At 33.8% G+C, this 24,327-nt stretch overlaps 1 protein-coding gene across 1 annotated transcript; it reads left to right on the plus strand.

The window, feature by feature from the left end:
• Positions 1 to 7,531: 7,531 nt before the first annotated feature.
• Positions 7,532 to 18,255, plus strand: LOC133192976 (uncharacterized). The gene is made up of 6 exons (XM_061328975.1): positions 7,532 to 7,711; positions 8,438 to 8,643; positions 8,753 to 8,790; positions 16,577 to 16,616; positions 17,206 to 17,717; positions 17,959 to 18,255. The coding sequence occupies exons 1-6, from the start codon at positions 7,532 to 7,534 to the stop codon at positions 18,228 to 18,230; spliced, it is 1,248 nt and encodes a 415-aa protein (XP_061184959.1). The 3' UTR covers positions 18,231 to 18,255.
• Positions 18,256 to 24,327: the final 6,072 nt, after the last annotated feature.

Here is a 24,327-nt window from a genome sequence, read left to right on the forward strand (position 1 = left end):
TTTAAGCTATCTTGCAAGATACTTCAAATCGTTAAAATAACTTCTTGCTAAAATTATATACCGATTTTTATGGCGTAATCGCTAAATCTGCATCTTACTAAATAATTTAACTTATAGGGTATATTGGGGTATATAGTAAATTTATCTATCACAATTATACAGTAACTTATTTGAAACTAGTTTAAATAAGATCCTTCTGTAAAAGGTAGCCCAGTCAAAAAAGAGAGATGCAGCAGGACCATCAACTAACGTGGAATATTGTGGTCTTTCTTCAAAAGTTTTGATACACTGGTGGTATTGGCCTCCCTTTTGACCTAGCTAGCTACCTTAGTCAAAGTGATCCTTCAATGGGTCAAACTTTCCAACTGACATACGTAATATATTCTACTAATTGTAGCATTACTTTCCACACACTCACCATGCACATACATAGATAGAACGTTCTATCGTTAAAATGATATATACAGTACATATATGTATAACGTGCGTGTTATATCCACGTCTGTGTTTAGATGCAGCTATACAGGTGTATATATATATATATATATATATATATATATATATATATATATATATATATATATATATATATATATATATATATATATATATATAGGCCCTACATGTATATAGTACATGTATATATACGTCCCTGATAATATAGGTATTCTATATTTTAAAAATTCGGCATTCATTTTTTTATAGAAAGAATTTATGAGAAAAGTTACTGGCTGTTACCGAGAACAACACTTTAACTTAAATATAGCAAAGGGGAATTCCAATCAATAGTTTCAATACATACTATCGACCTTCACCTCGCAAAAGCATGTGATTTTGGGTGTGTCTCCTCCGCCAATGAAAACGAAGACAGCAAACACGTCACTTTTCGGCAAAATAAGCTAACCTGTTGCCTCTGAAGAGAACATCTCTACTGTGAACGCAATATTCTTGGTGTTGTGTGAAATTTATCTGACAGTGAGGTACAGTATTTGTTAAGAAATCACTTAAAGTATATAGTTGATGTAATACCTGTTTATATTGAGTCACGTCTAAAAATAGCACTGGTAACATGGCGTGAATAGATGACTTAAGGCAAAGCCCGGTATTAGGTATATTTAATAGAATTATCAAGACTGTGTGCATGAATGTGGTGTACTGAAAATAAGTACTGCCAAGAATGTTCTGGGTTTGATTATGAATGAATGATGCAATGAAATATCGATCGATGGATACGTGTACTTTAGTTTTACGGAAGATTTCACGTTAGGGGTAATTTCGCCCTTGTTAAACGAATTTAAACATTAGACGATGATTGAAGAACACATAATCGATTAATGCGGCGTAACATATTCTGTGTAATTACATTATGCATAAATATTTATTTAGGTATTTCTGTATTTGATAAAATGAATCGGCTACGTATAGTGCGACAGATAAGAAAGTGAAAAAAATATTGATTCTAAATAATTATATCAAAATTTTCATTTATATTTCTGTTTACATTATAACTAATGTAAAATCTCAACAATATGAAACAATCTCATTTATCTACACACACTAGAAAGAGAGCAAAAATGGTCATTTCTTCATACTATTAGCACATTTTTTAATGAGTGGATTTTCATCTATATTTTTTTGTTCTTTTTAAAAAAATTTTTTTTTGAAAGTTTATCTTCAAAGTATGCATAAAAATTTAATTATAGGGGTAAAAGAGACATGAAGCAGAGACCCACTATGCATCTTAAAAATACACTTTTATGACAACTTTTGTATCCTTCCGAGAAATACAAGTCCATTAAAGGATGACTGCACTTAACGCCTATTTTTGGGTCTTTTTCGGTTGCTTCTGTTGCTTTTATATCTAAACCTTATTTCACTTTTGTATGTTTATGAAAGAATCCTGTCAATTTGGAACTGAATTTTAATCCTAAAATGATTTTTAGACTGACGTGATACAATGAAATGATTCAATGTTTTTTGTCCTTTCTGCTTTCCAATTATAGTAATTTACACTTACTTGCCCTAGATTGAACATTAGATATGCATGAGAGGTGGAGCTAACATTGTAAGAATGGGTCTAAAATTAGACTTGATAAATAACAATGGCATATGTTTGAAAAAAAGAACGTGATCACTCTTTCCAATCTCCCTCTCCATTCTGTATGGCACAAATACACTTCTGACAAAGGTTTCAAAATAAAATTAACAATATGAGCATGTCAATGTAATTAAAGCAGGTTTTATATCAATGCCAGATGACTTAACGTGTTCGAACACAATGTCCTAGTTAGCACAAAACATGCTACCTTACAACGTCACGTGACAGAATTTAGTATTCACAAAGTTACCTGAGGTAAGAAATCACATGGTGAATTATAATATTCAACAAGTCACAATCCTTGGCTACAACACAGAGAGTGAATGTAAGAAGAAGCAGTTTTTTCTCGTTTTAACCATGAGTGCATGCTTGTCTATTAATATCCTTTTGACACATTATTATTTATGCAAATATACATTACTGTTAAACATAGAACAATAGACAAACATGCGCTGACTATGTATAAAGTCAGTAAAAAAGTTACATAAAGTTGTAGATTGGATGTTGACCATTCTTGCAATGAAAAGAAAAGTGCTTCAGGGATCGACATTAATGGTTGTCCAATTGCTCAGGACAAGTTAAAATTCTCAGTTCGGGTAAGTGAAACTGTCGATGTACTTGTCTGATCGGGCAAGTGAATTTTTCTCATTGTATCATAATATGATTCTTATTGTTTTGAACCTTATGTCTGTCTAGCTGTAAATTTTTTACATTTTCAACTTTTTCTTAAGAACCACTCAGCCAATTTTAACCAAAGTTGGCACAAAGCATCCTTGGGTAAAGGGGATGCTTTTAATATTTCAAATGTAGAGTCAATCCCCCTTCCAAAGGGAGTTAATCAAGAAAAGTCAAAAATTGGGTCGGGTCATTAAAAAATCAGCCGATGAAGAACAACTGGACCAGAAAAGGTGACACTTTTTTGGAAGCTTCCTGGGGTGTATTGAAGATTCTAATTGCTCAAACATGGCTCCCAAGGGGTAGGATGGGGTCACAATGGGGAATCAAAATTTAACATTGAAATACATAAGAAAAATCTTCGAAAAAAAAATCTTCAAAAGAACAACTGGACCTTAAAAGTTGAAATGTATGTGAATTAAAGCTTCCTGAGGAGTGTAGATTCTGATTTTTTTTTTAATTATTGCCTCAGGGGGTACAGTGGTGTTACAATAGTCTAAAGATCAAAGCTTTTAGGCCACAAGCTGATTTTCATCCTAATTTATTTGCTTGAAAAATGGGATGGGTGGGTGAATATTTTCTTAATCTAAGAATTTCTACATAATGTTCTTTTAAAACAAAATTTTCACACTGTTTATGTCAGTATAGGTATTTTTTATTGTTTATCCTTCAAAGTATCTTCAGAAGATTCCTTTTTTTGTACATTGCAAAATATGGTGTGGCCATGGTTACCGGTACTAAAAATGGAAATTTTGTGAAATTCTTTCAAAGCACTTCCCTTCTACAGTTTTAGTCAGATTTTTTAATAAAACTTCATACACAAGTAAACTTCATTAAGATACACATTTCCCTCTATCAGTTTTTGATTTCGACGAACAGTGTTGCCATGGTGACTAAAAATAGAAATTTCTTTCAAAATGCTACTCCTCATTCAGTTTTTAGCTCATCTGAGCCAAAGGCTCAAATAAGTTTTTCTGATCACATTTTGTCTGGCATCTGTCTAGCTGTCTGTCCATCCATCTGTCTGTAAACTTTTTACATTTTCAATTCTCGAGAACCACATGGCCAGTTTTAAAAAGGGGGAGGAAATAAGCACTGCCATCAAATTTATCTGGTTTGTGAACCCCTGTCAATCAGCTGAAATTAAGTCTGAGATTGGCTACTAGAAACTGATTAACATTTAGTTTTCTGCCGTTGTGTATATCTTGTATACCTTGTCTGGCGATCGTGTCGATCATCAAATTAACATTTATGCTACCGCACACATGCCAGCATGATAAGAAGCAGCCAAAGCTATGATTTTTTTTTAAATTTATGATAAAAAAAGTGCTATTATATATATATTCAATCTATTAAATAATAAATTAAATGTTAAGAAAAATCATGCTTATGTATTTAAATTGCAATTTTTGAAAAAAGGGGGTTCGTTTCAATCATTATGTTAGATTGTCAAAAACATAATTTACACGTACATCAATTTTTAAAAAGAAAATACCAACCTGTGTTGGAAGCATCATATAAATTAATGTAATTATAATTCTATTTTTTTAGCTCACCTCAACAAATTTGCGGGAGCTTATGTAATACCGTCAGCGTCCCAGGTTAAAGTTTTTGGAGCAGATTTCTTTTCAAGAACTTATATGCCCTATATTAAAAAGAGATGCATGGAGGATGCTTCTAGTATGTTTCATTGTACCAGTCAAGGTTTCAGATGCTGCAATTTGGGCTGAAGAATGACCAGGTTAATGTTTTTGAAGCAAGTTAAAGTTCTTGGAGCAGGTTAAAGTTTTTGGAGTGGTCTCATTTCCAAGTAACTATAAGCCCTATATTGACCAAACTTGCATGGATGATACATCTAAGAATGCACATTACTGGACTTGCTACGAATGCTTGATCCGACCTTCATTTTCCGGTTGAGTGACCAGGTTAAAGTTTTTGGAGCAGGTCTCATTTCCAAGTAACTATAAGCCCTATATTGACCTAACTTGCAAAGGATGATACATCTTAGGATGCACATTACTGGAATTGCTTTGGATGCTGGATCTGACCTACATTTTCAGGATGAGTGGCCAGGTTAATATTTTTGGAGCAGGTCTCATTTCCAAGTAATTATAAGCCTATGTTGACCAAACTTGCATTGATGATACATCTAGGGATGTACACTACTGGACATGCTTTGGTTGCTGGATCTGACCTACATTTTCCGGATTAGTGACCATGGTTAAAGTTCTTGGAGTAGGTCTCATTTCCAAGTAACTTTAAGACCTATGTTGACCAAACTTGCATGGATGATACATCTAAAGATGCGCACTACCAGGCTTGCTTCGGATGCTGTATCTGTCCTACATTTTCCAGATGAATGACCAGGTTAAAGTAAACTATAAGGGCTATCTGAACCAAACTTGCATGGATGATGCATCGCAGGATAAACACTCTCAAACTTGCTTCAGATGCTGGATATGACTTACATTTTCTGGATGAGTGACTAGTTTAAAGTTTTTAGGTTAATCCATTACCAAGTAACTGCAAGCCCAATTGGACCAAAATTGCACAAATGTTACATGTAGGGATACACACTACTAGATTATTAGTTTGGGACTTTGCCTTACTTAAAGACAACATTTGTTGAGGTGAGCTCTGTAATCTCTGATTACCTATATTTTATAACTTCTATAATATTGTAATATTCTTCAAGGAAAAAAAGTGTCACTTCTCTTCGAGAAATGGTGACGAAAGTTATGGTAAAATAACCAGTTTTGGAAGATAGATTTCTTAGCAGTATTATAACACCTGGCTTTGCATGTAATGTTTAGAATTATGGGGAATTTCCAAGGGAATAAAAGTAGGCTAGTGAATTGATTCCTGAGCTGTCAGGGAACCCAACTGGGTGCTCTGACCATTTTTATAGACCATTAGCCTAAAGGCATGCATCATGGAAAAATGAAGTAGGAATTATTTTTAAAAAAATTTATCTTATTTATTATAATTTCTACAAAATTTAGCTCTAAACAGAATTTCTAAGTCTTTTTTACAAAGAGACTTGTTCAGGACCCCCCTTTTTTCGTACTTTCACTTCGCATACACGGACTGCATTTCCAATTTACTTTTCTTTGTGTCGCCAGCCTACAACGATGGATTATGGTCCAATATGCATTTAAACATTTCAAATCATAATTAACACATACAATAATATTGAATTTTCTATTTTATTCAATCATATTTTAAGCAAAATTCTGAACTAGGAATCTGTCCCTAACAAAATTTTAACATGCTTTATTTAAAAAATTTGACGATCAACATTTCGATTGACCTACACAAGAAAAAAAACGACGATGTTGTTTTACTATGTCTTTAGGAAAATGTATATATACAAGTGTGAATACAGGTAACATGCTGTGTATATAGGTAGGTATACACAAGCCAGCATTGTTCCCTCGGGGCATCACAGTCACAGTTAATAAGCTCCTCCCCACACCAAATTTACCTGAGGAAAACTGACCGGTTGAAAACCTCTGCATTTAACCAAACTTGCCACAAAGCATCCTTGGGTAAGAAAGTTGGAGTTTGTGAGTAGGAAGTGCCACACCCTCTTTCCAGGGGAGATATAAAGATTTTGTGAAAATTTGGTGGCATCTTTTAAAAATCAAGAACCACTTGGCCAGAAAAGATGAGACAATTCTAAATTGTTCAGGTCATAGTCATCGGGGTAGAGTGGGGCCACTAGAGGGAGAATCTTAAAAAATTTTTCAAGAACCACTGGACCAGAAAAGCGGAAAATTAGAAGAAAGCTTCCAGAGGTAGTGTTGATTCTAAATTGTTCGCAACGTGGTCCCCAGAGATTGGGTGGGGCTACATTAGGGATTATATAAGGAAAAAATTGCTAAAAGTCCCCTTCACAAGAAAAGTAAAACTTTGATGAATCATAGTTTATAGTAGAAGCAACCTCTGGTAGTGTAGATTTATTTTTGTTCAAATCAAGTCCCCTGTTTATAGCCTGGGGCCACAAAGGGCAATCAAAATTTCACATAGGAATACATGTTTACAGTAAAACATGCTTCTAACGAACACACTTATAATAAATTAACGCTTATAGCCAAGTGATTTTCATTCCCCATGTCTTTAAAATATATTTTGAAGTTATCGGATATAATGAATAATGTTTATAACGAAGCAGAATTGTTCATCCCTGGCACTTCGTTATAAGCGTGTTTTTTAATTACTGAATTTGGAACAATTCTGATGTAGAAAAGTAGGGCCAAAGTGACCCAGGTGAGCATTGTGGCCCATGGGCCTTGTGTCTTCTTTTGTTTAGTAAAAAAAAACAAAACAATCTATTTTTTTGTGTGACCCAACAAAAATTAATTTTTAAAATTTTATTTAAAAATAACTTGAAAGAAACTGACCCAGGAATGTAATTTTTGGACAGTATTAAAAGACTTTCTACAGAGAATTGTTTTCATGAACAGTGAGAAATATTTTCTTTACTGTAATAATCAGACCAAAATAAACACAATTAGAATTGATGTTTGGACTTTATGGATTAAAAATTGAAGGTTGAATTGATCAATATTAAATTAAGTTGATCCAAGTTATTCAATTTAGACAGGATCTTAAATGTGTGGTAGGATTTAACACTTGAGCTGTCAGATGTTGTAAATGATCTTTTATGGCATCTCTTTCTAGTAACTATTTAGCAATTTTCAAAAAGAATTTAATTCTCCTTTAAATGAAAGTTGAAGCATTTTCCTGTTTTTAGAGATGAGAGTCTCCAAGTCAAAAGAATGCATACAGGTACTCTTCAGTATTACCTTGAGTATCCTGGGGGTGGCAGCGAAGCCTAGGTGTGACCCAGAGGACAACATGTATTACCACCAACAGGCTGACCAATGCTTTCGATGTGATCGGTGCTACAAAGGGGAGGAGCCTATACCTTTGGAGGTATAAGTTATGTCACGATCAGTATATCTCCCATGTACATGTACATTAATTTATTCCCATAATTAAATGAAATAATTCAAGTCTTTAGCAATGATTTTCATTATATATACTCACATGTAAGTCAAGAGTATAAGCTATAAGTAATTAAATTTTGGGCTAACTTGGGAATTTCATGGCCTCTGGTTTAAAAACGTGAACCAAATTTAATTGTGGCAAAGTTATTACATTGATACTCAGGTGACCTATAAGGCCTGTGGGCCTCTTGTTTAATTTGCACCCATCCATACCAATATTCACATGAAAACATATATTCACATCAGAGTGGGGATATAATAGTGAACATTGGCTTACAGACTTCCTATTTTTCTTTTGCCTATGTCCAAAGTTTTTTTTTCAGATAATTTGAATTTTCTTCTCTGGCTTCCCTGGCACCCCCCCAGCACCCCCCTTTCAAAAACAATACTACATGCCTGAATTTGCAACTGATTTTAGAAAAAAAAATTGTACAGACTTATAAGCGGGTCATTGGCAAATTTCTCAAACATTATATGAAAGAATACAACTAAAAATCGAAACAACTTACATGAGTACAATATATACAAATATTTATGGTATGCACTCTGTAGCTCATGATTTATGATATCTCGAAAGAATTTGATTTTCAGCATGGAATGAATTGCATTGATATAATATTTGCAGTCAATCATCACTGTTCTTATTGTGTAGAGTTGGGAATTTAATGGGAATGGTGAGACAGGGCCCACTGAATGTAGACCATGTCGGAAATGTCGTCCGGGAATGTTCAGTGATACACGCTCCTTTGCATGTAAGCCCTGCAAGAACTGTACACTGTACAATCAGTATGAAACTGGCCAGTGTACAAATGAGCGAAACACCATTTGTGATGGAGTGAAGCCAACGACACCATATAGGTTAGCATGAAGTTTTAATATCAAATTGTTTTTTTTTAAAATATAGTAAAATTCTTGAAGAAGGATGAAAGTAAAGTAATTATAACATTTGTATCTTTTTTATTTACAGACCTAATTCTGAACCAGAGAGCAGTCCTGACAAAACTGGTAGGTATAGTATTACTATTGTGGTGGTTCAATCCATGGTGGCCAGATAGCTCAGTTGGTAGAGCACCTGACTCTGGGGGCCTGGCTTCCAATCCTGGTCTGGTCCGTCGCATTTTTCTCTTCTCCTGTTACACAATGAAGTGAGGGGGATATAGTAATGGGCTTGTGAGTGTGTGAATTAGTGGGTAACAGAAATGATAATTTACATTAGGATCGATGTGCTCTTTTGCAAGTGCATGGATGCATGCTTGTTTATTAGTACCTGCCTGCTGTTCCCTTCCCAATGTCCCAAATTAACTGTCTGTTCATGGGATCTTTGTAAATTAGATTAGACACATGGATATGAGTGTGTTTCTAAATTTTCAGAATTATTTTTGGTCACTTGAGTCACTCAAGTGGCTTATTGCTATTAGTACTGTGCATCGTATACTAGGGTTCAGGCTACAAGGCAGGAATTCTTTCTTCATTTATTGAAAATATATGTATCATTTACATCATTTAGCTTTCCACATCACAATGGCTCTTATGCCTATTCAGCACTCAAGTTCTCAAAGGTGCTAATTTCATAATAAAAACAAAAGTATTAGGCCAAATAAAAAAATATGTGTGGTTCCGGTTACCCGACCTTCCGTATTTTATACCCCCGACCCTAAACTTTTTTTTGGCAATTTTCAAATTTTTTCCAGAATTTCCCCCGATTTACATCAATGGCTCCAGTTTAAGTTTTAGTTTCAGCAATGACGGCCTCCTTGCAAAACATAGTGCAAGTGTTTAATAGTGTTTAATCCAAAGCAAGCTGGCATGTAGGTGTCCCCTACCAATATTGACTAGTATATTATCATACCGCATCTAAATGCCATTTGCAAAGCAGTGATAGGTAATATTTAGAAAAAATTTAGAAAATCATTTTGTTTAAAAAAAAAAAAAAAAAAAAAAAAAAAAAAAAATCCCTACCTACCTACCCTAATTTTTTTGGAAGTGTTACCGGAACCACACATATTTTTTTCTTTGGCCTTAATTATAAAGAGAGAAAATTTGAAAATGTAAATATAAGCATTGAGTTCTTATTTTTGGATGTGATTGGTCCTATAGCAGCACCGGTCTGTGTCGAAAAATTTTCATACCATGCTAATGTCAGCACAGACATGTGCTATTATTTACAACATCTTAAGAAAAAAAGAGTTCAGTGCCTAAATAAAGACATATTTTGATAAGATACGCTTTAAATATAATTTTAACTTAGTAGTATTTAATTCATATATAGAGAGAGTGCAGTGAAGAAAGGGTAATTTAAAAGGAGTAAATCCACTCTGTCAAGAGTTTAGACAGTATAGTGAGATGAGTGTCTAACTAATATGTTGACGGTGCGACCGTTGGGGCGAGCGCAGTGTTCACTTCATTATTATGATCCGCCTCTTCAAACCGCACGAGACATTTGGAACGTCTAGACTGTGACGTCACATGACGTCGTATGTTAGCTGCATTTCCATAAACAAAGTTTAAAAAGTGCAAATATTTTAACAAAGAACGTTTAATCTACTATCTGCATGCAATATCCATTAAATTAAGGTGAGTTTATTTTGTGTGAATTTTTAGTTGTTGTCACCGCGTGAACGAAGTTAGCAGCGAGAACAAGAAGCGATGCATTGTGGGTCAGAATTACTGCGGAAAAAAATTCTATTGAATGAATGTGCAGTAATCCGAATTTTCTCTTCGCCCAGGCGTTGTCGTTAGAGCTCGCAGTGACGAGCGGCGCTTTGCGCCGCTCACTGCGCTCGCTATAAAGTGAAGATACCATGTTCGAACGTTATGCAAATTATCCCACGTTTTGAACTATCGTTGATGCCCTGGCATACTCTACTAACTAGACAGTGATTCCTTAAATAAACAAACCCATATTTCTATGTAAATTCTATTTCAACTTTCCATTCCTAAAAAGTAACGGAGCGCTCAAACGAGAGTGATGTCACAAGTGGATTTTAATTTCAAAGATGCATTTCAATCAATGACACACTGAATGTAGACATTGTTGGAAATGGAGTAACCGCCCAGTTTTGATCTTTCAGGCACAGGGATAGACATTAACTTTCAGATTCACTTGCCCTTCGGGCAAGTGAACTCAAACTTGGACTTGTCCAAATGCAAAACTTGGTTGCCCAAACCTTAGAAAGAAGACAATATTTATCTTAATTTATTATTGTAAATAAAGTGAGATAGGTCTATTACTTTATATTTGGCAAGTTAAGTGCCCGAAAAAAAAATTGATGTGCTGCTCATGCTAAATTTTAAATACTTGTAAACTCACACAGCCATGCAGCAATATTTCCTTTAAAATAAAATTCATGTTTTTGAAATTATTATCTGTGCGATCTTTTTGTGAATTTTTATTTTTTTCCCCTGAAAAACTGAAGCAACGCTAAAGGAAAACAGTTGCCATGTTTCGAAACATACATATCCTGATCAGAATACTAGTACATCGTGTGCCAAGAATAACTGGTGTTCCTTATATTCTGTGAGTTAATACATAAACATTTTATAATATCTTATAAATAATAAGAATGTAAAGAAATTTGTCAGACAGAGAGCGTATTTTTGTCAACTACCACGAAAGAAAGACGGAATAACAAATCCAATTTTTTTAATAAACGGTATGATCTAGAAACGCTACCGAGGAATTTCCAAATGCAAAAACAATGTCAAATTCCTGGTAGAAATCAAATGTTCAATTTATTGTTTTGTTTATTAACTAATGTAAGATAAAGAAATCTATCAGAAATATTCACTTGCCCGATCGGACAAGTACACCAGCAGTTTCACTTGTCCGAACTGAGAATTTACTTGCCCCGGGCAATCGGACAACCGTTAATGTCGATTCCTGAGGCACCCCAAAATATATTGATGTGCATGAGTACCATGCCATGTTTTGGTCACATGAGTCGTGTACTCAGGTATATCTTTATCTTCCTTATTCCTGACTTTGAAAAGGTATATGAACAGTGCTCCAAATCACACTTACTATCAAGTCGCTATTTAATGGCGACCTAAAAAAAATTTTGGTCACCATCTCAGAATTTCTGGTCGCCATCAACAAATATTTCGCCATCAACAAATATTTCACTGGCCATGCTGATCACATTTTGTGAATAACGCATTTAGTGTTTTATAAAAGCAAGGAACCATCAATTATTATATATATATTCATTTTTAAATAAAAGATTACTTATTATTGTGACTGTATATAAAGAATTTGCTAGGCTGAAGAAACCACTTATGTACATTGTTATTACATAGAACCATCCGTATGGTACGTCGTACGAAGAAGAAAACAAGTGTGTTATTCTAGAATTAAAATTAAATCCAATGAATTTGCAACAAGTTTGACTGATACTGATGAGTGCATAAGATGGAAACTATTGAGATAGTACTTTGCCAGTTGTTTGTCATGTTTACTCTGTGAACCTAACCTATGAAACAGTTGCTGTCAGTATCACCAAAACATGATGATAATTGCAAGCAATATTGACCGATTGCTCCATTAACAAGGTTGGGGTTATAAAAAGTATACAACATTTGACAGCCGTTCTATACAACATGCTGAGTTTTAGGAATGTCTTCAAACATTTTCTTGATTGAGAATCTTGAAAAAAAGTGATATTGATCCCAATGGAAAAAATTGACAATCGCCGGCCCAAAATTCCTCGGTCGTAAAAGTGCGAGTTACTTTTAATTTCTAGTCGCAAAATTAATTTTTTGGTCGCAAATGCGACCATTTTAGTCGCAAATTGGAGATATGATGAGTATGATAATGATTATAGAGATCTCATCAAACTACAGATTTATTTGTCTGAAGAAAACAGAGTTCTAGTTCTAGGTGGGGTTAAAGTGGTCTTAGCTTCATAGACACTTGTGATATTCAGGTGAACAAGGCCCAGGGGCTTTGGACCTCTTGATAGTTTTATTTAGAATATGATACTCATCAATGTGAAGAGCAACTAGATGACTGCCTCAAACCATGTCTGAACTTTGGCGTTTTCTTTACAGATGGTGGATTGACGTCTGTGTACATCGTAGGAATCATCTGTGTAACAATTTTCAGTGTAGTGGTCGTGGTGATGATCTGTTACTGCAAAAAGCAAAAACTATACAAGACTTGCAAGAGAGAAAATCATGGTAAAATATATGACTTTTTATCTATTGGAAACCTTTCCTGTTAGATTTGTATTGAAGCATTCTTTATTTTTATACCTGTATACATGTATTTATGGGAGTGAGTATGTATACTCTATACAATGAAACTTCTCTAATCTAGTCCCATGAAAATCAGTTCTCCCTAAGAATGGGTCAGTTTCAAAAGTTGTGTGTTTTCGTATATAAAACTAAATGATTTTTCTTTTTATGTAATATTGATATAATTACTCTGGGCAACCTGTTAACTACAAAAAGTAAAGAAAACAAAAATAAATGAAAATTTTAGGAAAAAAAAAAAAAAGGAGAAAAAATTGAAAAAAAGGAAAAGATGTATACAAATGTATACCAGTCATTTTATTAGTCCTGAATTTATAATATTAATTTTATTTTGGTCATATGGAAGCACTTTAAGCTAATATACTGTTAATACATAATAATATAAAGTATGTGATTGGTGAACAAACGCACCTACTGAACACAAAAATATCCATCATAAAATTAAAATTAACATAAAATTGTTAGTATGTTAAAATTCAATACTAAAAATTAATTTGTACAAATCAGTTTTTCTCGTTTTTAACTCTACTGTTCGGAGACCAGATAAGCTTATGCTCTGGTAATTTTAAGGTGTCTGTCATCCATCCATCTGTCTGTCTGCACACAATTTTTATACCCCACGCAACAAGTTGCGGGGGGTATAATGTTTTTGACCTGTCCGTCAGTCAGTCAGTCCTGTTTTTTTTGTCAGTGCAACTCCTCTTAAACTGCTATTGCACAAAATTTCATCAAACTTTACAGATATTTAGGACACCGTGTGTAGATGTGCATGTTGCAGGAAATTCCGATTCCATTATTTTTCTGGGAATTTCGACACTTTTCAACTTTCAACTTTTCAACTTAGATCTTGAATATTGAGATGAACAGTTTGTCAGCACAACTCCTCTTAAACCGCTGCACAGAATTTCATCAAAACTTTGCAAATATTTAGGACACAGTGTGTATGTGTACGTATTGCCAGAAAATTCCAATCCCATTATTTTTGCCCTTAGAATTTTTGCTTTTATTGAAGAAACTTTCCAGCTAGGTAATAAGGAAATCCACTGGAATCGGCTTTTGTAATGAAATCTTATGTGAAATATTTTATGACCTTAAAAGACCCGTATTGATTTTCAGATCAAAATATTAATGATTCAACACACACACATACACACACCCACACACAATCTTGGATAGAAGTACACAAAAAGTTCTCCCCTCCTCCCTTCCCCCTCAAATTAGTGCTTTGTCTTAAATTATTTCATAAGTACAGTATATAAACAAATTTATATGACTACATCATAATTTTGTTTCCATCAATTATTTAAATGTGTAAATTGTCATACGTTGGACATGGTGTTACACTCATCAACAATCCGAAATCACTGATGAATTTAAATAACAGTTTGTCAGCATAACTCCTGCACTGAATGTCCTGAAACTTCAGAAACAATGTGAAGATTTGTATATTACCAAGAAATTTTGATTCCAATATTTATCTAGAAACTCCAGCCCAATTAAATTTGTAACTTACAAAGATTTGAATGTCCTTATATGCAAGAAGTTTTGATGTTATGATTTTTTGCAAGTAATGCCCCTTTTTAGCTCACCTGAGTCTAAGGCTCAAGTGAACTTTTCTGATCAAAATTTGTCCGTTGTCTGTCGTCGTCGGCGTCGTCTGCGTCGTTGTTGTCGTAAACTTTTTACATTTTCATCATCTTCTCCAGAACTACTGGGCCAATTTCAATCAAACTTGGCACAAAGTATCCTTGGGTGAAGGGGTTTCAAGTTTGTTCAAATGAAGGGCCACGCCCTCCTCCAAGGGGAGATAATTACGAAATAGCAAAAAATTAATGGCATTATTGAAAAATCTTCTTCTCAAGAACCAGTGGGCCAGGAAAGATGAAACCCATGTGGAACTATTGTCAGGTAGTGTAGATTCAAATTTGTTCAAATCATGACCCCCGGGGGTAGGGTGGGGCCACAATGGACGATCAAAGTTTTACATAGGAATATATAGGAAAAATCTTCAAAAATCTTCTTCTCAAGAACAGCAAAGCCACGGTTTGTCATATTTATGTGGAAGCATCCTCAGGTGGTGTAGATTCAAGTTTGTTCAAATCATGACCCCCGGGGGTAGGGTGGAGCCAAAATGGACGATCAATGTTTAACAAAGGTGTACATAGGAAAAATCTTCAAAAATCTTCTTCTCAAGAGCAGCAAAGCTATGATGGGTCATATTTACATGGAAGCATCCTCAGGTGGTGTAGATTCAAGTTTGTACAAATCATGACCCCCGGGGGTAGGGTGGGGCCACAATGGACAATCAAAGTTTTACATAGGAATATATAGGAAAAATCTTCAAAAATCTTCTTCTCAAGAACAGCAAAGCTATGATTGGTCATATTTATATGGAAGCATCCTCAGGTGGTGTAGATTCAAGTTTGTTCAAATCATGACCCCCGGGGGTAGGGTGGGGCCACAATGAACAATCAAAGTTTTACATAGGAATATATAGTAAAAATCTTTAAAAATCTCAAGAACAGCAAAGCCACGGTTTGTCATATTTATGTGGAAGCATCCTCAGATAGTGTAGATTCAAGTTTGTTCAAATCATGACACCCCCCCCCCCCCCCACACTCCCTTTTAAGGAATAGGTTGAGACCACTTATGCATTTAAGCTTTTCAATACTAAACTGATTTTTCCTTTTTTCCTAGCCACAGTGCTCTGGTGAGCGTTGTGGCCCTTGGGCCTCTTGTTGAATTATACTATGTATTTAAAGTGCACCATGCCATTCATTATGCGTTGCATGTCAAGATTTAGGGTATGTGAGCTTGCTCACTTTTTAGCTCACCTGAGCCGAAGCATCTTCAGGTAGTGTAGATTCAAGTTTGTTCAAATGATGACCTCTGGGATAGGGAGGAGGCACAATGGGGGATCAAATTTTTACAAAGGAATATATGGGAATTTTTTAAAAAATCTGCTCAAGTACAACAAAGCCATTTGTTAAAACAAATTATATATTGACATGGAAGCATCATCAGGTAGTTTAAAATTCAAGCCCCCCCCCCCCCCCCCCCCCCCCCCCCCCCCCGTAATCTTTTCAATACTGAACTGATTTGTGCTTTTGCCTTGCCAATGTGCTCAGGTGAGCGATGTGGCCCATGGGCCTCTTGTTCTTCATTTAAAATGCTACTCCTCCAACAGTTTGTTCAATTTCCATAAGATCTGGTACATAAGTAGACTACATTAATTGGTTTTAAATTTCGACAAACAGTGTTGCCATAAATACTAAAAATAAAAAAAATTCTTTGAAATTCTTTCAGAATTCTACTTCTACAGTTTTTGTCCTATTTCAATAAGACTTGGTACACAAGTAGACTTTACTAAGATACATAATTCAATTTCTTGACCTTTCTCTTTGTTTTCTTTTTGTTTCTTTTTGTAGTTTACAGGTACCCTATTGTCACTCTTAGTCTTTGCAATGTTACATGGAATGTGTTCTTATTAATAAAGATAAACACATGTACATGCATTATTAAATATATTTTATTTTTATAGGCAGCAGCCAAGGAGAGCATACATCAACAGAAAATCAATCGTAAGATTCAGTTTACTACAAATCTGCAATCATCATGAATCATTTTTTCTAATGTTTACTGTACAGGGGTTTCAATTGAGATGTGTTTTTGTCTTATTTCTCCTTTGGCACTAATATGTGACATTAAAATTCTAATATAGCACTGCAAGTTATTTTTCCCATGAAAAGAATTTATGCATTCTAAGCATGAATGTTTTTCTTGAATAAGTGGTAAAGTGATAGTTACATGTAAGTAAAATCCAGTGGCCTGTTCAACAGTGCTCACAAAAATTTCTGTTGGAGGTATAAGAAATTTTGGTGAGTGCTTGCGAGTGTTCACTCTGTTCAGTCTGTTAAACAGGCCTCTGGTGCTTACACTGCTAGGCCCAAATTAAAATTTGTTTTCCTTTAAAATTTCAGTTTTTGAAGGTGTTTAGGTATTCAGAGATATTAATTATTTTGATTTTAGGCTTGGTATTTTACATATAACATATATATTTTAGAGAATTTAAATTCTTTTTTTACAAGTATTAAAAAAAACTTCTCTTCTCATGAGAATCTTCTAATCTTTCAGGATTACAATTCTTAACATTTCTTCTTAATTTTTCAGAAGTGGGCAGATAAACATTACCATTCCATCACAGGAAAGCAGTGATGATTCACAACCCCTACTCCAACAGATCTCATTTAACAATCAATCTGTGGCACATTCCAGCATAGAGCTTGAAGAATCAGGGCCTTTAGAAATAGATTCCATTTTAACAAACAATTCTCAGGAAAGCATAGATGGACCTCTATCTCTCTCTGATGAGCATCGTCCTCCTACTGCAGCAGGAAATCTTATCAGGTTTGAAAATCATGACAAAAGAAATTCCGCAGCATTGTCTACAGATGGCAGCACAGATAGTGAGGCAGACCAGGAGGTAATGGAGATGAATCAAGTGACAGATGGAGCTTCCAATTCCTTCTCAAGAAAAATCAAGTATGATAGGCAGTGGTCCTACCCATTTGATGAAAAAGGGGAGAGGGATTACAAGTCTACTGCCTCAAAGTCAAACTCCATGGCAGTCTCTGAGAAAGTTTCCAAGGATGACTTATCTATTGGAATCAAGAACAGGAAAGGTAAGCTTTTTAAAATTTACACGAGGCATAGAACATACATGTGTACTAATGCACATTTAGGTAATTACCGGTAGGCTCTCTAAGAAAAAAAAAAACCTTATGGCTCTTTAATCTAAGATTCAAATATGCATTAATGCATGCAGTAGTTCAAAGCAATTATGAAGAAGATATAAATGCAGAGCACTGTTTTTTATTACATTAAAATTGTTTGCATTTTGTGTTTCTATATTTTATTATATAGAAAACAAGGTTCTAGAGGAGAAATTCCTGCGCTCTATTTCAAAACACCTTGTGAAGGATAGGATGTATATCCATATAGCTAGAGAATGTGGACTAGAAGAGGCAGACGTAGATATTGTGAAAATTGATAACCAGCATGAATCGGTGCAAGAGGCATCGTACCAAATGCTGCGACGCCTTGTGATGAAGTGTCGTACAACACAAGCTGTTTTTATTAAAGCTGTGCGGAAGCATGACCAACTGGCTTTGGAGAAAGTTTTTCAGTGTCTTTAATTAGAAATTTTTTGAGATTTTTTTGTCAGTATCACAAAAATGGGGCTTTAAAGAAACTGATTTTTCGCCCTCTTTATCATTTTACTTATGTTTAACATGTCACCATGCAAACAGGCCATATCTATTCCTGTAGTGATGTGGGTTCTTGTGGCCAAAATTCGTAAGGGAAAATTATGTTGGGAAGGGGCCTTTATAAGCAACCCCCATCCTCACCCCCACCCCCAACCCCAACAAAAAAGGAAGACCAAAAAAAAAAAACATTAAAAGAAAAGTAAAAAAAAAAATAGTTAGAAATCCTATTTTGTATAGGGTTGGGAGGGGTCAAAGAGATCTCAAAACACTTTTTCTCTGTAGAACATTTCTTTAATTTGTTTTCATTTCAGAGTAAGTATGTAACTTATATACAGGAGATATTGATATACAATGTCTTGACTAACCCATTGAAAGAAAACCATGTACATAAACCAAATATCATATTCTCCCTATTAAGTGCCACAGGTGCTAGGAAAATTACGAAAAGGGAATAATTTTAGCATTTATAATAAATTTTTTTCAATGAAATTTTAAACGTTCTAAACCGAACCATTAAAGCACTACTGACAATACAAAATTTTCTAGACTGTGTAAATCTGACTTACACCAGTCACACAGAGTGATGACATGATCAATTTATTAGGACGATTCAATTTTCCATTGGCTTTGAAGGTAGCTAGCACTTGTGGATTTGGACACAAAGGTAATAACAGGGGGCCCTTATTCTCTGACAATGTGATATTACTTCAGGAGGTGCTGATAGGGGCAGAGGCATCTGATAGGGAGAAAACGGTGTTCAAACACTACAAAATTTATTTTTTATCATGACAACAATTTTATCAAAAATTATTGTGAATTAATCACATGCAAATTCTTCAGAAAAGGTTGAGTAACACTAAATTTGGTAGTCCTAATTTAACCATATGCCACACTCAAAAAAGACATTTTAATTTAAAAAATCGTATTTAATAAGCATATTTATATTGGTTTTGTCCTTCAGTTGTTGATTTTTGCTGTCTTTGGTTTTCTTTTTGTAGACATCATATAAAGTACAGTGACACTGAGTTTCAACACAAACTACTGGTAATTTCACACAAAGAGAAGCATCTGGTGATATTGTTAATTGCACATGCTTCTTCTATAATAATTCATGTGTTTGGTTCATATAGAAAGAATGAGGCCAACACATTGAATTGAGGTGAGAAGTACCGGTAGTTTCACATGAAGAGAGGTAGAGTGATAATGTAAATTTCACTTGCTTTCTCAGTAATTCATATGTTTGCCGAAAAAAAAAATGTTTAGGCAAACTTTGAATTGATGAAGGTGCAAATTTGCCACCTTACCTAATTCAGAGTTGTAGAGAAAATATGCTCAGAACATGTTTAATACAGATAAAATTTCATTTACTGTGGTGACAAGGTTATTTCACACCCAACATAATTTCTAGTAGATATTGTTTGGTGTGAAAAGTTTTAGTAGCCACATAGGGATTACTTTTCTGTCTGTCAGTCTACCTGTTAGTCCAAATTGAAATAAGTACTCATATTTATTAGCAAGTTCAGAGGAAATTGGAGTATTCAAAACATTTAAAAGTACATTTATTATCAGAATTCTATGGGCAATTCCATCAGCAAGGGAGATTTTTTTTATTTTTATTTGTTCATTTTTAGCTCACCTGAGCCAAAAGCTGATTGAAATTTGTCAGTTGTTCAAGTTCATTGGCAGCACAGCGGCGTGAACTTTTCACAGTTTCAACTTCTTCTCCAGAACTATTGGGCCAACTTCAACTAAACTTGGCACAGATTATCCTAAGGTAAAGGGGATTCAAATTTGTTGAAATGAAGGGCCACATCCTCTTCCAAGGGAGATAATTACAAATTAGTGAAAAATTAATGGCATCTTTTAAAAATCTTCTTCTCAAGAACCACTGGGCTAGGAAAGATGAAACTCATGTGGAATCATCTTCCGGTAGTGTATATTCAAGTTTCTTCAAATCATGACCCCCAGGGTTAGGGTGGGGCCACAATAAACAATCAAAATTTTACAAAGGAATATATAGGAAAAATCTTTAAAAATCTTCTTCTCAAGAACAGCAAGGCCATGATTGGACATATTTATATGGAAGCATTCTCAGGTAGTGTAGATTCAAGTTTGTCCAAATCATGACCCCCGGGAGTAGGGTGGGGCCACAATGGACAATCAAAATTATACATAGGAGAATATAGGAAAAATCTTAAAAAATCCTCTTCTCAAGTACAGCAAAGGCATAATTGGTCATATTTATTTGGAAGCATCCTCAGGTAGTGTAGATTCAAGTATATTCAAATCATGACCCCCGGGTTAGGGTGGGGCCACAATGGGCTATCAAAGTTTTACACAGGAATACATGTATATAGGAAAAAAACTTTAAAAATCTTTTTCTCAAGAGCAGCAAAGCCATAATTGGTCATATTTATATGGAAGCATCTTCAGGTAGTGTAAATTCAAATTTGTATGAATCATGACCGTGGGGTAGGACAAGGCCACAATGAATGATCAAAGTTTTATCTTGGAGTATATAAGAAAATTCATCTTCTCAAGAACAGCAAAGCCGTGATTTGTTATTAACTATTTGGAAGTATCCTAAGGTAGTGTAGATTCATGTTTGTTTAAAGCATGACCCCCTGGGAAAAGGGTGGGACCACAATTGATGATTAAAGTTATACATAGAAAAACATAGAAATTTAAAAAAAAAAAAATCTTTTTCTCAAGAACAGCAAAGCCATGATTGGTCATATTTATGGAAGCATCCTCAGATAGTGTAGATTCACATTTGTTCAAATCATGGTCCCCAGGGGTAGGGTGGGACCATAATGAAAGTTCAAACATGTAGGAAAAGTTACAGTTAGTCAAAGAAATATGTAAGCATCTTTAGTTAGTGTAGATTCAATTTTGTTCAAATCACCCCCTCCCCCTTTTAGGGGTAGGTCGGGACCACTTTTGCATTGAAAGCTTTTCAATACTGAACTGATTTTTACTTTTTTCCTAGCCACAGTGCTCAGGTGAGTGATGTGGACCATGGGCCTTTTGTTTAAGAAATTTATTAATAACCTTAAGCAAGTATGTAAAAACAACATGTAACTGATATAATTTATACTTTTATTTAATTGAAAAATATTTTATGATCAACTTTCAAGTTGAAAATGCATTATTGGTATTTTTGATCAATGTTCAAGAAATAATGAATATCTTGAAATTTCATGCTGTTAATTTGGGATGAACCTGTTTTCTTTTATGTATAAATAACATCTTGTTGAATATTTGGGATTTTCAAATTTTAGCTACATACTTACTATGTAATAAAAATACCATTGATAAGGTACACTTTCATGATTCAATTTTTGAACTATTTTGGAGAGTATTTGATGGAGAATAATTGCTGATTGTACGAACAGGAGCGTTATTGACACCAAACCATAAGAATTTGAATATAATAGTGTATTAAATAAGAAATTCCTAGTTAAAAACTTTTTTCTTAAAGCTATTTCATTGGCTGACACTTTATTTACTTGAGTTAATTTCCAGGTGATACTTGTTCTGGAAACAAATTGAGATGTACCCTCCTCACTGCTATAATGTTTTGCTCTGTGCAAATCAGAATGGGTCTGTATTGTTTCTAGTGTATACATAATACAGTTGATTTTTTTATCTCCAACACTGATATCTTGAATACCAGGGATATGTTGAAGTGATTGGCAGTCCAAACCACTTTTTCTTTATGTCTTTTAATCTCTTGAATTCTTGGATACATTTCAGAGTTTGAGATAATGAGTTTTGACTGTATATTTATATATATATCCATTTGTAAATAAGATTATATGTAGAAAAGTAGTTGAAATGTTCCACTGTTTTGTATTGTTAATTCTGCACCATTTTGTTATATAGTGTAATCAAAACTCAGCTTATCATAAAGATGTAATTCAATAACCAAAATCAATCAGATCATTATCAACAACATATTGAATTTATATTTACAATCAAACAATGTCTCAGCATGTTCGACATAGATATCTTAGAACCAGTTAAACTGGGATTTTTCTCCTAACCATAGAACATTTCTTTCTACAGTCTCCCTAGGTTGACTTTAATTAAGATGTAAAAAAAAAATATATGTATGCATGGAAAAATGTCAAAAATGTATAGAGAGAAAGTCAACCTTCTAAAGGAAAGATAGGGTTTTTGTTTACTTTTTAGGTAATTATGTAAAGACTAGATTGACTTTAATTAAAGTATAAAAATATATGTATGCATGGAAGATGTTGAAAATATATAATGTGATTCTTACTTTCTGAAGGAAAAATGAGGTTTTCTAAACAATTTTTTTTTACTTTGTAAAATTGGTGCACTGATGAATTTATATTTTATTTTAAGGAATCATTGATACATGTAGCATGGCTTACCAATTAATTATATAAACTTCTCAGAGATTGTCAAGTGGGTGTTATTTTTGTTGAACAAGTGTATGTGCATATATAGCTGAATTTAATATTAATGTTATTATTTTTATTGAGAAATTTTATCATAAAAGTCATATCCCTGGCTTGTTTGACTAAGAATGCACATGTTGTATCTATATTATTTTTTTTACACATTACAGAAATATATTCATGAATGTTCAGCAAAATTCTGTTGTATTTTGTAAATGTAAATTGTATTCTGTTTTTAAATGAGAAGGGTAAATATTTTTTTCAAATTGTTAAGTTTTTAAAATTTCATGAATTTTATTCTTGTTAATGTTACACTTGTCAACACTTTGAAGTACAATTTGGCAAAATGGCAATGTTAAGTACTGTACCTGTACTTATAAAGGGCACAAATGGATTTCCTAGCATTATGTTATCATAAAGGGCATCCGTGTACATGTATTTCTAGCATTAAAGCATTATTTTGATGTATTTGAATTAAAGATTTTTAGTATATATACTGCTAGGAATGCACTTGTCATGTGAATACATGTATTGAAAATTCATCTTGATTTTTCTACTTTTATATTTTTCTACTTTTAATACCACATACCTATTTTGTACTATAAATTTGCCAGTTTCCATGACAACTACATATAAGTAGTACATGTAAGCTTTTTCGATCTACAGAATTTCAACATTTGTGTGTCTGGTCCATTTGGCTACAAGTAACTGCAGTGATAGATTATTTGAAAATTCTATACAATTATATTTATAAAAAAAATCATTAAATTCATTCATTCTTTTCATAATCAGATGCAAATATGTAGGTTGAATTTACCCAATGCATGCCAGACAATTTGTAATCATATTTTCAAATCAAAAGCAAAAAAAGTGCCATAATAGTTTAATAGCCAACAACCAGTTTTAAACTGCTGATTTTATGAATGGATTTTGAATTTTTATATTTGAGAAAGGTTTGTTTGAATTAATGAAACACTATACAACTATTAAATGAATTTGAAAAATTGGCTAAGCCAAGACTATGCATGTTTAAATGTTTAAAGTTTCACAATAACACTATGACATTCAAAATGTCAAAATTTTGATCTACACTGTTAACAAGATCTAGTTGCTATGCCAGAATGTTGCTGCAGAAGATACCCAGTATTGTTTGTTTTTGAAAATGTGTGATTAAAGTTTTTTCCAAGACAAATGTATAATTTTTTTTCATGAATGTGAGTCTTCATGCCTTCTCCATCACATAATACTATTTTATCAAATAAATAGCATGAAAAATAGTGTAACTAGAGATATTGTGAGTGAGCTCACAAAATATAACACCCTGCTGCAGTTTTTTTAAAGCATCCATTCAAATTTCGTAAATGTGACCTTGAACTTGCCAAAAAGACTTTGGTTAAAAAAAATAAGATATTCTCTGGTCATTAGTGAAATATGAACATACAGTGTTTTTCCATTAGAAAATTATAGGCCTTTTATGAATTTCACATTTTTTTAAACCAGTGACCTTGAACTTACCGGAATGACCTCAAAGTCATGGCACACCCTAAGGACATAAACAATCTCTGTACCAGGTATGAGCTTCCAATGATTCTCCATTA

This window comes from Saccostrea echinata, unplaced genomic scaffold (assembly GCF_033153115.1).
Source record: "Saccostrea echinata isolate AGI-Se365-2 ecotype Australia unplaced genomic scaffold, CSIRO_AGI_Sech_v1 ptg000025l, whole genome shotgun sequence".
NCBI classification, from domain to species: domain Eukaryota; kingdom Metazoa; phylum Mollusca; class Bivalvia; order Ostreida; family Ostreidae; genus Saccostrea; species Saccostrea echinata.